Source organism: Ischnura elegans, chromosome 4 (assembly GCF_921293095.1).
Source record: "Ischnura elegans chromosome 4, ioIscEleg1.1, whole genome shotgun sequence".
Classification (NCBI taxonomy): Eukaryota; Metazoa; Arthropoda; class Insecta; order Odonata; family Coenagrionidae; genus Ischnura; species Ischnura elegans.
This window is the reverse complement of record NC_060249.1, coordinates 90,735,964-90,753,475: the sequence shown is the minus strand read 5'-3', so window position 1 is coordinate 90,753,475 and position 17,512 is coordinate 90,735,964. Positions and strand designations below refer to the sequence as shown.

Here is a 17,512-nt window from a genome sequence, read left to right as displayed (position 1 = left end):
TAACTAAGTTGTCCCGTTTTTTAGTTTTTGTTTTTTTAATAACATGATTATTCCTTTTTATAAAGTTTTTTAATATCTCAGTGTTTCTGTTATCATCTCAAGATATTCAAGTAAACCTCATTTCTAGAAATCTAGAAATTTTAAATGAATTCGTGAAATATGTACCTCCGAAAATTCAAATTTTCCATTTTTTCTGACGGCAGGATTCACAAAGTGTGCAATATCGGATGTGGTTGAAATAAAATCACGGAAAGGGATGTCGCAACACATTTACTTAGTTGAAATGATATTTGATATTGAGAGATTTACAAGTCGTCAGCGACAATTACAACAGTCATCTGAAGATCTAACCCACTGTCCCTTATAGAGGCTCATACTCCTCTTCTTGATGGGTAATTATAATTATTATTTTTTTTAGATGCCAAATGTTCTCTCCCCAGTAAGTACGAATTAATGATGCATAGGGATTCATACAATTATTGAGAAACCTGTTTATCTACTCCATATGTCAAAATTGCCATTAAAATCATGCAGTTCTATAGCTAAAGGATAAAATTGGAATTGAAGCGGAAAATTACGAATGGATAATTGTCGTAATCTATGAAAATTACTACGCATTTTGCTGAAAACATGTAACGTATTGCAGTATGTTTCATCCCATGCCTTATAATTTATGCTAACCATGAGTGATTCATTTAAGAGTAGCGAAAATTTTAACTTGTACCGGATAACTAGTTACTTGGTACTTTAGTGGTGATGTCGACAACAGTGGGGTTACTTCCGCTTCTATAATCACTATTGCTTCTGAGCAGTTTGACTTTTCCAAATCCCCTATTAGCCTGTTAAGGAGCTTAAAAATTCTGTTAATTACGTGAGATACATTTATATGTATCCCATAGGATTCTGGTTTTTATATGTCCATTCTCAAATACTATAGAATGAGCGAGGAGGAAAAATAAGAGTGCCTTTAATTAAGTCGAAATTCACGGCTTAGGCTGTTCGATTACGATAACGTATCAGACCAGAAATTTCAGCAGTACGGGAATAAATGTTTATAAGGGAATATCTTCGATACATGGGAACCCAAAAGAGACAGTAAGGAACAAGAAATATTCTAAACTAATTATTGACCATTTTGGAGAAATAAAAACTCTCCTTCAGTGTCAATTTTTTTATGTAAATCGAAGAGAGAGGCCACGTCTCGCATTGATACATACTGTATGGTCTGTTTAAAGAAAGCTGCATGTTAAATGAAATTTAACTTCCTGAATAAAAGAAGCATCCTTGAAGAAGTTAAGCGCAAACTATTCATTAAAAGATAATCTTATAGCTACCAAATATTGATACCTACACCAATTATAAAATGGTTGATAAATTAGCAATGAATACCTAATGGATTTTTTCGATGATTCAGCGCCCTGAAGGTAAAACTCAAAGACCTTCTAAATGGAAATGTAATATTAAGAGATGAATATATATAAGGAGGGATAACTATGAAGACATAGGTGATAACGTTCGAGGGTCGTCCTTATGCGGGGTCGGGTGTGGCTCTCCCGGAAGAGACGAATTTTAAGGCGTTTCAACTTGTATCGTCGGAATCCGGTTCTGTTGTCCCAACACGTCTTCCGTAAGTAGCGGATCCTCGTCGATCCATCAAAGCGAATAAGATAGCTTGTGAGACACCTAAAACGCCTCTCCCTGTTTCTGGAGTTTCACCTGTGCCAGCAGAAGCAATACCAGACCGCGTTGGCTTCCCTCATAGAGACATTATGAGTCGCAACTAGTAGTATTATTTTCTTACTCTATAATGCTTAAAGATATTTTCAGATTTTCTGGCATGATTTTCAAAGTAAACTACGGGGATACAACGAATTTTTTATTTCCCTCAAGCTTTTTTTTGCTTCTAAAAATTACTGTGTGAACGTTTAAAATTCATAGAAGCCAGATAATTACCAGGTAAATTGTAACGCGCGATGATGGAAGACAAAAAACACACAGGCCTTAAAAAATTTCACTCGAACTAAAATGAGGCCTAGTAAAATGACATCTGGGGCAAGGGTCTAGATCCCATGAATCCCAAATAATCATATTACCGCATCAAGAAGACGATTTCTGACGAAAAAAAAACATGAAGTTATCGAACTATTTTCATAACCATGTAGTGCTCAATACTTTTACACTATTATCAACGTGACTCTCATTCCTGCCTGCCTCATTGCATCCCTTTTCATTAGTTCGTAACTTCCTTCTTCCTATCACTTCCCTTTTCTTCCCCTTTCTATCTCCACAGTTTCTTTGCCTTCAATGATTCTTACTAGCAAACAATTTCTTAATAAGAGTTCAAGCCCAGCTCCTTTCACGTATTATCTCAAAATACATTCCTACCCCTTTATTTCACTCAAAACTTCAGTCCTAATTGTCATTTAAGAATCGTTTGTTACAAAAATATGTAATTGAAATTATGGTCACTAAACCGCAACTATACGCATAATGAGTAATCTCTCTAAGTGAATACTAGTAATTACTAACGCTTTGAAGATCCGAACCTCAATAGTAGAAAAAGAATTTAAATAGTCGTACGAGTTAATTAATTTCATCGTTTTACTCACCACCTCCTTGCGTGGCATCACTAAAACAGCATTTATCTTACAGATGTGCAACTGAACAGAATTCCCAGCCATAAACGGTTAGGGCTTACGATTCGAAAAGAAACTCCGCACACTTGACAAAAGTAGAAATATCCTTACCTCGCTTAAATTGCATACAAATGATCTTTCCAAGTGAATATAAAGTCATATTTTCCCGGCAGTTATTAACTACCATACCCACGAAGTAAGTTGCCTTGCTTCGTCGTGTGGTGGAAAGAAAAAGCCGCAAGTGAAGGAATTTAATGTCACCGCTTCGCCCATTGAGGGAGGAATTGAAAAAAAATAAACAAAATGTCGTAAATAACGAAAGTTATTATTTAGCCGCCTATCCAGCATAGGAAGTATCCAAACTGGTTATGGTAATTAATCATCGGTGTAAGATTACCGCATTACAGTCTCTCATTTGCATAAGACGGAATTAAAGGTTGCACTAATCCCACCATTCTTCGGTGTCCTTGGTCCCCGCTCCCTTCTCCCCCGCGTCTTTCCTCATCTCTAGGCTTTCCTTCCATCGTATCTTTCCCCAGTCCAACACCTTTTTCACTGTTTTCCTCCATTTCTTCCTCCATATCTTCCCTCTTGCCTTCAAATCTTACCCTGTGAAAATTAAAAATAAAATTTTAGCCGAACCTGGAACCAATTAATAGCATTCTCGGAACTTTCAAGATGTAATCAGAGTCTCTTTGACTCTGTGTTGGTGGTGCTAAGTCCTCTCCAATCGAACGTTGAGAGTTCGAGTCTAGGCAGGGTATATTGTCTTTGATCGTGGAATAGGTATTTTTCCGTCCGTTGTAATTTTCTTAAAAAATCTTATGTTAAAGGCAATAATTTGTAGCCAACGTTTCGATGTATTTAAAATCATCCTCAGGGCTATGAAAGTGAAAACATGAACAATATAAAAATACAGACATTAAAAATAAAAATAATTGTAATAAAAAACAGACATTGATAACCTCCGTAATTTTTTTTTAATCAATCAAAATTAATGGTAACTAGGTGTGGCAATACCTTAGTAACACAACATCAATAAATATGTACAAAGTTAAGAGGTATGCCAAAATTATTTGTGTATTCTATTCTGTTCTTATATGTATATCTGTATAGTTTAAATTATATTACTGTAAAAAAATGCGATTGTAACATTTTTATGTAAAAATATTGTACATCGTTGTCATCTTTGTATTTTATATTGTTCTTGTTTTCTCTTTCATAGCCCTGAGGATGATTTTAAATAAATCGAAACGTTGGCTATAACTTGGTTTACATTGACCTAAACTCCAAGAAATATCATAAAAAGGCAATAATTTGCTGTTTTCGGGGATTTTTGAAAATAAGTAAAGTTACCTATTTAAATATAATTATGGCGCCTCTTTGTGTGGTAGCGAAAAGGCATTGGTTCATTTCTTCAAATCGTTCGCAATGAAGGAATTTATTAAATATCACCATTCAATGAAGTGAACTAAAGTCATGGATCTGAATCCATTAATGAATGAACTAAATTCAAGAATTTTTTTAAATATGCCGTGGTTCGCTAAATTGTTGACTATATTTTCGGAATGAATACAGGAATGTTAAATATTTTTCCCCTTAAAGACGCAACCTCGAAGCCCTTTTTTCATGATACGAAACATAAAGAGTCGTTCAAAGTTCCCAAATATTTTGCCTGCATATTTTTTATTTATCGTTTGAGGATTTTTAAGCAAAGTATATTTATTTTTACTTGTCAGAGAATATCTGCTGGTCATTGCGTCCAATTGTAGCCAAAAGAAATCTATGAGTATTTCCCTCCAGTCAGATTCAAATGAAGTGATATGAAGATGAAGTGATTACTGCGATTCGTTACCAATTAAACGCGTGGCAAATAGGTAAATTGAAAACCATTCTTAAATCAGTACCCTACCTCGGTTTTTATGCGTAATTTTCATCAAATATGGAAAATTTCTGTGCTCATATCCCTTCATTTTGAAAGACTTGGATTCGAATACGCATCATAAAATCTGATTTCGACGTATAATTTATTAAAAATCCTTATTGTAAAAAATCCTGGAGAATAACTTATTTATATTCTTATACAATCAGAAAATTTTCTGTTTCATTTTATATTTTATTTGGCCTGTAAATAAAGCGTCGTTTTAGATTATGACGCATGTAATTCATTTTGAACAATATAAATTGAAGACTGTGAATCGATTCACTCGATGCATCCTATGAGTCGTTCACTATGGACTACACGGCTCCAAATTCTCCCTCTCTGTAAGCATATTTCTTCTCGCTCCTTCGTTCACAGAACCATTCCGACGCCGAGGATGGGCCGGAGATCGGACCGCCACGACGACGTGATGGTACGGGCGGCGAGGAGGGGTCTCCACCGCGGGCGTCCGCCCAAAGGCTCGGAGCTGGTCTACCTGCAGAAGTCACCCAACTACTGCGAGAAGGACGTGTCCAAGGGATCCCTGGGCACGGCGGGCAGAAAGTGTAACCGAACCTCCAAAGGTGACTCACCACAATCCCTCAGCTCACGCAAATCATAAATAGGTTTTGTTTCACCTTTAACAACTTGCCACAGTCACTCTGGGATTCAACCTCTGCATGTACATACCTAATATCCTTCGTTGAAATAAATATTTGTAATTTTCCACGGTTATAAAATTTAAGCTGCGCTAGCATGTAAATACAAACGAAACTATATTTCAAAGAGAGTGTGAGGTACCTAATATATAAATATATATTTGCAACAATAATTATATAATTGAAATATTTATATATGGTGATATAAATATTGTGAAATATGTACTTCAATATGGAAAAATGCAACTCTATCACTCTTGAATCTTCGGATTTTATTAATACCGCACGAGTCACCATTTGGGTGTTTAGCAGGAGGTGACCAATCGCTAGCATGTAGCATGGAACAGATTACCAACAGACACCTTTGCCGATTCATCAGTATTCCTTCCTTATTTCTACACTATGCCACCCTATTTCTCGTCCTGGACGGAGTATTTTTTAAATATTTCTCCTGTATTTCACGGAATACAAGGAATACGAACAGTAGTAGCAGTATTACAAGGGAGTAGCATCGAGTTAATCACATTCCTGGAATATTCCATCGTATTTCGCTCTTACACTTCGTTCGAGCTCGACCCTGTCGAAGTTGGACGGTTATAATGGCTTCTGAACGATAATAACGGCTCCTGAATCTGTTTTGCTAGAATGTATTCGATTTGGAATATTCTATGGTCTCCTGGCGTTTTCGGCGTGTATCTCCTTTGCGTGGGATTTTTGAGTAGTGCTGTGAACAACTGGCCTTTGTTCAGAGCAGAATTCAAGTAGTCTTTCTCCTATTTCATTTAGATTTTCTATATCTTCCAGTTTTTGCTTCGCATTGACTGCCGCCGACGATGGTATTTCAGTCACCTAAAACAATACGACTTTCCTCTTTACCGGTTTGCTTACCATTATATGTTGGTACACTTCTTCTACTTTTTCATCTTCATAATCTGATGCAGGCATGTTAACCTGCATCACTGCAACAGCAACGGGTTGGTTTTCAATTTGCAACTCCACTAAATTCTATTCAACTGTATGAAGCGTTTCACTCGCAGCCGGAGCTCTTTCTAAGAATTTTTCCCACTTCAGCGTTACCATTTAGCCATCCTCTGTATATCATTCTGTAGCTTCCACTCCAAAAGTCTCCTTCTGTAGTGCACGTAATTTCGTTGACTCATCATACGTTGAGGTTCATTCTTCGCATTTCCACCTTCAAGTTCTCTAGCCTACAGTATGCATGAAGCGATATAACATTTCATGCTCCTACCCTTAAAGGCCGTTTTACACGGGGCACGGTATTGCGCAGGTTAGAACTGCATTAATTTCAAAAATAGCGCGTAATTGCGAGAATGCATCAACTAAATTGGAACAGGGGCTATTTTGCCATCTCACGTCCATGCATTCTCGCATTTTTCGAGCAATTCTCCGCTTTACACGACGCAATTTTGACTGCGCCTTCGTGCACACGTCAGATTGTGCAAGAACGAGCCTCGTGAAAAATGGCCTTAACAGTCTATCACACTTGGCCGAAATGCAATCTTGAGCAGACCCCGTCCGGAAATCCGATCGGGGGTTAGTTTACCTCCGAAATATTTTACTCGCGAGAGTCCTATCATGATATAAAAGTGAATGGAGTAGTTGCGACTCTTGCATGATATTGTAGTGGTTTCGTTTTGACTTTTACATCGCAGTGCTAAATAGGAGCTGCTGCCCTCTACCCCGGCTGATGAGAAGCATAATTGTTGGTGGCCTCCATTTGCCAAGTCAGGGCATCTTCACAGGTTTCGGTATCATTTAAATGACCCTTCTTATCCGAGAATAGGCCAGTACCCCCTCTGAAAGCCGTCGCTCTTTGACCATGATTTCGTCTATTGTTCGACGGATGAACTCATTTATCTTGCAGCTAGCCTCCATATCTAGAGGTAGACCCACCATCCGCATGGTATATCTAGGAAGGTAAATCAAAGTATCCGGAAGATATCACTCGGTGGTTTCAGCCACGAGATCAGTCCTAAACGATCCTAAATGAATTCATATTACTTACATTATTCATCGATTATCTACGAAAACGCCATGTTCAGAATAAATTCTTTACCTAATCCATTCAAGGAAATATTTTCCATAGAAGAGAATATAATGAACAATACTGAGAAAAACGCAATCACAGGTATTGCCAAGGCTCTCTGAGAGGAGAACATGTTTCCGGAACATTTGGCCTTTTGATTTGCGACTCAGGAGATACGATCAGCGGCAGTGAATCTCTTCAACACCTTCTTCTTCTAAACACCGGAGGCATTAACTCAAGTCACCGCCGATCGTTCACGCTTCAAAGAACAGCGCACAAGCGAGGTGTTGACGGAGAATAACCTCTTTGGCAGTCCTCCAGGGCCGCGCAATCATCACCACATGGGTAGAGCAGTCCTCATGCTCTTCCCACCACACCGGCCCTTACCAACGTACTGTGCTGCCCCAGTAAATACTCCGCATGCGGGCTCATAGAATAATCGTCTTATATGTTTGAGATTTCTATCGATTTCGCCGCCGTCGTAGAAAAGGGTATGCCATGCCTTCACACCTTGCGTACCTATTATAACTCCCTTAAAATATTAATATTTATCGACTAAAATATTTAATGTAATTAAATCTCTTGACTATTTCCACACTTCATTATTTCCACCGACCAAAGTTTCGGCGCATAATGCCATTTTCAAAGTGAGAGTAAAGGTGCGCCTCCTCGGCATAATAATGGGGTGGTTTCACCTTGCCCTCCATATAGCAGTAAATCTACCCTAGGTGAGGATAACCATAGCCATAAGACTCTTAATCAGGAAATATTCCTTGAAACCTTGAAAGTGGAATTTTTTTGCGTAAACCTGAGTTGGTAGATAAAAAGAATTTTGGAAATAGACAAATGCTTTCATTGTGTTAAATATCTAAGATTTCTACCGAATTACGCCGGAATATATTTTTTAATTAAAAAATTTCCTCGGAAAAAACTCTCGAAAATTTTTCAGTCTTATTAGAAAATTTTTCCTTTTAATCGTCTTCATTATATTTCACTTTGTTCTTATTGCATAAATGCCTAAAGGAGGTCAAAAAGGGTCAAAGTCACTTTTTGCATTAATTTAAGCATTTCTAATGGAAAATTGCTTTATTGTGCATATAAGTAATTAACTACAACCTGCGCGAATATTTCTGTTTACTTCGTTAAGGTACGTCTCTGGATAGTTTATGGCTAATTCCAAGAATATCACTTACATTTCATATCAAATTTCGAAGAATCAAATATGAAGATCGTTGCTGTTATGATCGCAACTGTTTCATTTCACTCCGATTTCAGTTTTATGGCGTGTCTTTTTCCTTAAGTTTTCCTTCAGCTGTTTTACAGTGAGATATAAATTCTATGATAAGTAACAATTTTTTATTTTTATATATTACCATCATTTCACCATTAAATTTTTGAAACTTTTCGTATAACTCATGGAAATTAATTAATTTAAAAATGTCATACGTAACTTGATTTCCTGCGATAGCGAAAAGACTTGCACAAAATTGATGAAAAAAGTTTGCCAAATCGCATTTTTCTAATCTTAATCAGGTTATAATCCCTCTAAATTAAAATATAAGAAAATCAAAGAATTTTTCTGAAACCTAGGCCAAGTTCGCCGTTCATATTCTGGAAGGTCCTTTTTACCAGAAGAGCATTTATTGGTATTTGATGCTAATGGTAATTTCCTGTGTTTCCAGCATTCTTCTATGCAGAATTGTTTTAGAACAAACTATAAACTCTGATAAAAACTAAAAAAACAAAGTACTCAAGGATAGTAAATGAGTACGTACTTATGATAGTCTACGTTTGGTCTAAAAATATGGCAGGCCATATCAATAGCTTAACTAGGAAAATGCTTAGTGGGAGGGGTTGGGGGGCCCTGGCGAAGCGAGGAGGGAACGGAGAGTCTGGGAAAATATTTTTAAAATGACAGGCCTGGAAATACATTTTACCTCATTTTGTCTCTTAAAATTTAATTTTAAACGGGTTCAGTTATCATATTTTAAATCTATACAAGATATTTAAATAATTTTTAATTTCTCTAAGGGTTTTGGGGGGATCTATCCCCTTATCCCCCCCATGGTTACGCCCGTGTTATACTTGGTAGGTACTCATTGTAAATAGTCCAGATGTACTTCTTCTTTTTGTCGAACATTGAGAATAAGGAGGCTGGATATCAGACGGAGTCTTGAGGAAATCTATTCGACACCTTTTTCCCTTTCTTTACGGCGTTGGTTGCACATTCTTGCATCCCAACGGCGCGCCGTCGAGTGTCACCCCACGTGATGTATCTTTCGCTTCATTCGAGTTGGCACCGGAATGATCATTAAAAATAAAGGTACGGTTGTAGCACCGTACGCGGAAATCACCTGTATAAATCATCGTGGCCCCTTGCTGTGAATTTACAGCAAACGTCAGCGAGAGTAAAGAAATGGAATTGTCACACAAGTGATCCAGGGTTAGCGACGTTGCCCTCTCCATTGCAAATAATCATGTTCTCCCGGCGTTGCTAGGAAAAAGTATCCATAAAAATGGGTCGTGTAAGATATGTTATTTTCTCTTACTCGCAGTGTGTTCTACAGAACCAAAAGTATGTCGGCTCAGGCATAACTTGACATGACTTTATATCAATCGGTTTGAGGAAAAATTGTTATTTCAATGATGATGTTTTTTCCAGAGGGAAATGAAACAGATTTTACTAAATGATAATGAAGTTAGAGGCTCTACCATTTTAAGCATTATTGGAAGAACTAGGTTATGTCCATCAAATGCCCAATCATTTATCAAGAGCCCAACGAAATTAATTAAGTTATTGAGCGATGAGAAATGAATAACTAAGGATCATGATTGTTAATCATCGTGGCATGGGTATGACAGCAAATCAGGTACCTCGGATAGAAGTCGAGGCCTTTAAAAACTAAGTTTGAAGGTAAATAAATTGAAGTAAAGTCTCACGAAGTTCTCGTCAATGCAAAACAGCAGAGGACGCCGCGAAGAAAAATTACGAAAGTTTCTGTAGTTTGTTGGTTGGAAATTGAATATAGAGAGCGAGTCTTTAGCAGAATAACTATTTTCGTACCTAGAATATTTTACGACAGGTGAAGACATTCAACAGCACTAAGCATGACATAGAATTGTAAAAGAAATATAACATGACGCTGACGACACACCTCTTACATTATGGCCAAAGTTTATTAAAAAGAGGCATTTTTTATATTTGTTACGATATACTAGTTATGATATGTGCAATGGATGTCTGAAAACAAAATTAATATAGAAATAAAGTATGCATTCGGTTTATGCAGTCTCTCATGTCGAGAAAAATCTTGGACACTATAAATCCATAGGATATTTTATACGACCTGTAAAATATGCAAAAAATGAAGCTTTTTTTAAATAAGTTTCAGGTAGTTGCCATAGAATCAGCCTCAGAAATTTGCCGACCAAATATATTCCTGGGTATGTGAGGGTATGAAGTTGTTAACCAGGTTCATTTGTATATAGACTCTCCAATGAGATTTTGCTTGGCAAGCATGGTAATATGGCAATGGCAAGTAATATGAGTCAACGAGTGTGAAACAGCTTTCTCGTGCTACTTCACATTGATCACATAACTAACTTTATCCACTGCAACATGAGTTGAAACTTGAAATTCTTTCAATTTTAGATTATATTACTTCTAATCCATTTCTGACGGACTCCAAAGTGAGCCCAAATCCAATGGGATAGCGTTTGCTTGAGAGCACTTTAGGAAATGGAATAAGTATGTAAAAGCTCGCGATTGACTCAGACTCTACGACAAAAGTATTTATTTTGGTAAAACAAATTAATCTAGGTGTATAGCCTACTGTTTTTAAATTGAATAATTAGATGCTGTTTTAATTTTATACAAAAATTATTGATAAATACTATTATTACTAAACAAATCGAAAATATTGGGCACTATAATCATGTTTCTTAATTTTAATACGTCAGATAAATTCGAAAATTAGGAGTTTAAAATTAGCGCTTAAAAGCATGTGAAGTACAGAAAAAAAGGTCTTATCACAATAGACGGCACAGCCTGCGCTAGGGTTTCATGGGAACCGCCGACGGCAAATTTTATCTCACGCAATTCTCGTGTATCTGACGCAATTACCTTAACAGCTCATCACCCTTTATAGCCTTCCTTTCATAGTATTCCCTGCCACTCACTCTACGAGTGAAACTTATCGCTTACCAATAGCGTGATCTCGGATATGATTCATCTTTATACTCCCGAGTGTGTCGTCCTCCTTCAATCGCCTCATCTCCTTTGATTCTCTCGTATTTGAAAGGGAAGATCTTCACAAGTCTCGCTGTCACGCGCCGTCATGACTAATGGCAAACCCGAGGCCGATTCAAATCATTGACGATCACCTGTATCATAGTTCGATAAGAGATTAGATGAATCAACTATAACCTCGTATCGTTGTCGCCTCGCACAGAGGGAATAATGTAAACCGCAGAGATATATAATTTGCCACGATGATTGTATCAGCATAGCTGATGAAGATGAGAAAAATATTCTCGAAAGTATGATTTATTTATTTCAAATTTGGTTCATTTTTGTTTAATTTTATGTTTGCTGCTCCAATACGGGCGTAAAGCTCGGAAATGTAATTTCTGATACAAACAAGTAAAAGTTCACTTTAGGAAATTGATATGACTAAAAAAGAAAAATGTTGTAAATTTCTACTTCAATTTTAAATTTTTAAAAGCAAAACATGTCAATTTCTACTGCACAACGTGAAAATTTACAATTTTTATAATTAATTTTTGTCATTATGAATATAAACAGTTTGGAGTTGACATTTTTCGTTTTATCCATCGAAATAGTGTACGAATCGATTTTTTCGCTGCCTGATAATGTTGCCAAAGCGAAAACGGTGACTAGAATAAACACTATTGAAATGACTTCCTCATCATGTGAAAATCGGAATTTTATTTCAAAAAATTAATTTTTCAACTGTAAGAAAATGACTTTACGCGTATTTGAGTTTCTTTCTCTCTCTCTCTCTCTCTCTACGAGTCATTTAAGCACATAACAATAAATGACCGAACATAACTTCAATATGTAATACTGCCTTATGTAATTCAATTTAATTATAACTTAATATGGAATGAAATCGGTAAGACCCCGTTAGCACCATTTTTTGGACAGAATTGCAGTTTTTTTGTTGACCGCCAAAATACGATTTCTACAGGAATACCTGTATTCCTAAAAAATTGCTCAACTTATGAGGTAAATCATAGTCATATACAGTAGAGTTTGGGGGATATTAATCTCCAAATTTATTTAAATAAACTTTATTTTTAAGTTTTATTTGAAGATTTAATTACTAATGCAATTTCAAGATTCAGAACACCTAAACTTCATTTAAGGTTCATTTTTTTTCAGAATTCCGAATCCCATGTTTCATGAAAGATGTATTCCATGGCCCTCAAACCACTCTTTGGCGGTGGATCCTCCTTCAGACGCTTCTAGATATGCCTATGCATAAAACGTGCATTAACATTGTGAATTTTGCTTTCAAGGGACCGATGGTTGCGATCTGCTGTGCTGTGGTCGGGGCTATAACACGCATCAGCTCACGAGGGTCTGGCAGTGCCGCTGCAAATTCCACTGGTGCTGCCACGTCCGCTGTGCAACTTGCTCCGAAAAAGTGGAAGAGTACACGTGCAAGTGAGCCAAAAAATGGATTCGTTCACTGGAGAGCACATGATGCATATCCTTCATGAGACGGCTTCTGGACTCGCTTCATGAGACGGCTGAAATGTGCACGTTTCAATAGGTGATCATGAATTCACCAGACTATGAGAAATTTAGTGCACCAGTAGATCGGAACTTCATATTCAACGTGATGGATAAATACTTCATGTACTAAATATTAGTGTTTTTTTTACATAGCTCACTTGAAGAGTACGTTGTATGATGCAATCTGAAAAATGTGCTTCAGAATGGATGGGCCTGCTTATCGAGGATTCACCATGGCTTAGCAGGTTGTCGTGTGATCTTAACTTTAAACAGTGATGTATATGGCTAATTGTGTAGATTCAGTAGTTATTTCCATGTTTTTAGTTTTAAGACATCTTTCTTTGCTGACTTTACCTTAACCACGTTTCCCTGTGAAAATCTACTGGCATCTTGATCAGTTTTTTCTCCTAGTTCATAGCTTAAGGAGTCAATTCATAGTTTGAAAATGATTTTTAACGGAAATAACGTGCATCAATCTCGTACAATATTTATTTGCGCAGCAATATGGATATTTTATGGTGTACCAGGATTTAAATTTCAGTTACTTTTTCGAGTATTCCTCGCTTTTCAAACGTGAGAAGAGCAATATTTCCAGAAGAAAGTTAATATACATTCCATGTAATATATTATAGGAATCGCGTACATTTTAGGTGAATATTCAGCTGATCGGTGTATAATTATCAAGGAATCTCAGCTCGACGAGTTTAAATAGTAAGATATGGTAACAACACTGTTTATTTATTGATGGGCGTTAATTTAAAAGGTTAGTGATAATTTATTGTTCGTTTTTATCAAAAATGACACTTTATGTTAGCAGTTTACTGTTGCCTACTTTATGATCTGAGGATCCTTGTATAAAATTTTCAAGTTGCACCATGCCCTATAATGACGTGATTATCAGCATTATTATTTGTTAGTGTCGCCCGATGGCTGTTTTTATTATAAATTCAAAAATTTGAACAAGAACATTCCCTACATTGTGCTGCTTTCGTTTTTATAATTAATGCATAATCATTCCTTGATGCAGGTTCGTGGTTTTATATTATTTCTCTTCAAAAATTTGTAATCGTTTGTCAAAAAGATTCCACTTTTCATGATGGCCTCCACCAAATGAAATTCGTCTTTCCCGGCCCTTTTTATTCGTTGCCAAGATACCGGAAACCAGCTTGAGTAAAAAGTAAAAGAAGGAATTCGAATCCTTCTTTCGAACTCTTTTTACTATTTTTTTCTGTTCTGCTTAAAATTAGACTCGTTTTCTTTTCATAAATATCTTCCTTTCTTTTCCAGCTTCAGGTATAGGAAACATCTTTTAGGGTCGTTTTGACGAATCCAGAAACAGAGGCTGTTTGTTTTGGTGCAAATACTAAAATTCGAATGCGACCAGGTCATGCTGAAATGCTTGTATGTCGCTCCCCCAAGTAATCCAACATTTTCTATAAATAGATTCAATCAGAAGATTTTATTTTCCCTGGAGAACTTGTATAGGAGATTAGCGATAAGGTTGACGTAAGAGATGAAGAGAAAAGAGAGTCCTCTTTATATTTTTATTATCATACCACTTATTAGTTTTGACGAAGAATGTGGGTAATGCTCATTTTATTTCAGTTGACTGTATATTGCCAAGAAACATGCAAACGAAGCTTGTACTAAGTGCAGTGACTCAGTATTATAATAGTTCATTCCTAGAATAATAGTAGTGATTATTTTCAAGACAGACAGGTGAGCTTAAATACCATACCTTGCAGTCTTCTTAACAATTATTTAACTCAATTTCCCCTTATCATAATAATTAGTCTAGGTCACAGATTGCAAATGCTAAGAGGACCCCTTTTATGGTAATTTAAATATTACACTGACACAATAAACTCGCTTCCATTTCTTGCCAAAGCCTGATGAGTATTATGTTTTATTGGGCTTATATCAATGCAACGCAGAGCCATACAAATTGGTGCAGGACTCCAACCGCTCAGTTTGAGTTAAATTCTTACGCTAGAAGGAATTTGAATAAACAACCTAAACCTTGCATTGCTCGTCTTGGAATACCTTGTAAATTAAGGAAGAACTCATGATTGTCTCATAAAATAGATTCATTGTAAATAAAAAAAATTGCTTCGTATTTATTTAATGCAATAATAAAAGGCATGAATAATTTTTTGTACTGTAATGATAGTCGAGTTTTTTTATTTCCTAGCCATAGCCTATTAAAATATAACATAAGTGCTGAAATTATTTATTCTATAGTAGGTATATTGATCACAAAATCACCTTTTGGAGCTAAAATAATTTTTTGTACCAACTGGTAAAGTCTTTTTGGGTTCTCTATCCGGTTAGCGCGCCATTTACGTATTTAGCTAGTGAGCCCTCGAGGCCCTCAAAATTGCGTGCTAATCCGATTGAAAGCCTGTGAGAATTCTCCTTAAGAAGTCAACAGTGAGTGCTCGAAGACATTTTAATAGTTTAGAATGGAAAATGGTAATTAAAATGTACAGGGTCTATGGATATCCATCTTAGAGCAAGCGGCAAATTATTTCGCAATCTAATGAAATACGCTATCATTTATTATGTGCACTAGTGCACCGGTAATATGACGAGCAGTGGCGTAAATATGGTGGGGATGAGGGGATAGATCCCCCCCACCCCCAAAGCCTCGGAGAAATTAAAAAATATTAAGAACTATTGTCTAGTTTTGACGTATGGTAAATGAATCTGCTTAAAGTTAAATTTTTTGTGTCAAAATGATGTAAAATGTATTCTCAGTCATGTCATTTTTCAAAAATGTTCTCGGACCCCCGTTACTATGGAGGAGGGTCGCCAACCCAGGCCATCCCATCCCCCCAAAGCAAATTCCTAGGTACGCCATCGACGACGAGCGTCCCTCAACCACTACACTACACCATAAACCAATTTTTCTTTGTTTTTTCGTAATAAGTAAACTTTCATACTCGTTCAAGTATATTTATTTTTGCCGGCATCAGTCATAAAGAAATCAGAAAAACCACATCAGAGAACATGATGCTGAAAAATTACTGCATCATCATGGTTAACGAAGAATAAAAGTAAAACACAGTTGACATAAAATGTCATACTTTCGCGGAAGTATTCTTAAATAAGAAATTTGCGGAAAGTGTCTCTTTCAGGACACTTTCCGCGAATATTTATTCATCGTAAATAATATTTTTCGGGAATTCTACTATTACCTACAAGCCTGAGATTTTCACATAACCTGACGAATCTAGCAAGATAGCTTGCAAAATAGTTTTACTCTCAAAATATGTCCGGAATTAAGCGCAAAAGAAGAGATGTTAATGGCATGTATTTTGCGGCAGAAATTTTCGCAATATGGAAGACGTCTGTTTCGTAATAATCGTTTTCTATACCAAATAAAAGGCTTTTCATGGTCTAGCTATTAGTTTTTGTGGTGGTAAAATCAACTAATATTCCATTCGGGGGTATTTAAATGAATTAGTCTCTATGCTGATCTCAAATGTCTCACCAGACCTAACGGAAATGCTCAAATTTGGATGGCAATGGCTGCATCATCTCAAGATTAACCCAAACCGGCCCTGGGATGATCATTTAATACTCTGCGCTAGTTCATCCACGAGTGTTCATCGCGGAGAAGGCTGCAGCTGGACCAGAAAGAGCATTGAATAGCGCTGGTCCTAGCTTGGAGCACTGGCAAGGTGTGTGGGCATAGATAAGTTGGAAAGGGACGGGGAAGGTACTGCCAAGGATTTCCCCAGTATCGGGTTCCCTCGCATTGTGCAGATTGTCTATCAAAAGCGCGGCCGCGACGTCTCTTATTCTCTTCGTTGTGGTCGTCACAACTCGTCCCATGAATGAGTTTCCCCGCGGGGAGTAACTAGATGCTTTCAATTGAGGATATCAGCTTTCTTCTTTCCATCTTTGTTTGACGCACTATGAGGGGTTTCACAGAATTGTAAACCTTTTTTATACATAAGTAACCTCGGGCCATCAAACTACTTTGAATGGCCATCGCCATACTCAAATTACTGTGCATAATTACCACTATAGGCTCCCCAAGCGGTTTCCGCTTGAAATTTTCCGCCAGAACTTATTTCCTTACACAATCTAGGATGACGGTTTTTATAGTGGATCGCTTTGCAAAATATAGAAAATATACCATACACTCTGCGATTTGTGATTGCGAAAAAATTTTGGGGTAATTTAGAGGGAGAGTTTCATTAATAAGAGATGTCTCAAAAAAATTATTTCATGCGTCGCAACGCATCAAATGATCTTTGATGACGACGCGTCGTAACTTATTAGATGTTTAGTGGGCTCTGTTCGAAATATGTAATTTCATTTTAATACATCATTTGGTGTTTTCCGCTCACGGTGAAGAATGTTTGATTAAATCTTTTGAACCTAAACCTACTCCAAGCGGTACACCCTGATGCAACTTAGACCTTAAGTAATTTCATTAGCAAGCCAAGGTAAGAAATTGATGGGTAGAAAAAAGACAAG

The 17,512-nt window shown here is 36.8% G+C and overlaps 1 protein-coding gene across 1 annotated transcript in view; it reads left to right on the top strand.

Moving 5' to 3' along the window:
• Positions 1-14,192, top strand: part of LOC124157761 (protein Wnt-7b) — a 346,201-nt gene extending 332,009 nt beyond the window's left edge. The window contains exons 6-7 of the mRNA XM_046532763.1: positions 4,936-5,141; positions 12,805-14,192. Coding sequence (XP_046388719.1) covers positions 4,936-5,141; positions 12,805-12,956 — 358 coding nt within the window. The 3' untranslated portion in view covers positions 12,957-14,192. The remainder of the gene's footprint in view (positions 1-4,935; positions 5,142-12,804) is intronic.
• The last annotated feature ends 3,320 nt before the right edge of the window (positions 14,193-17,512 follow it).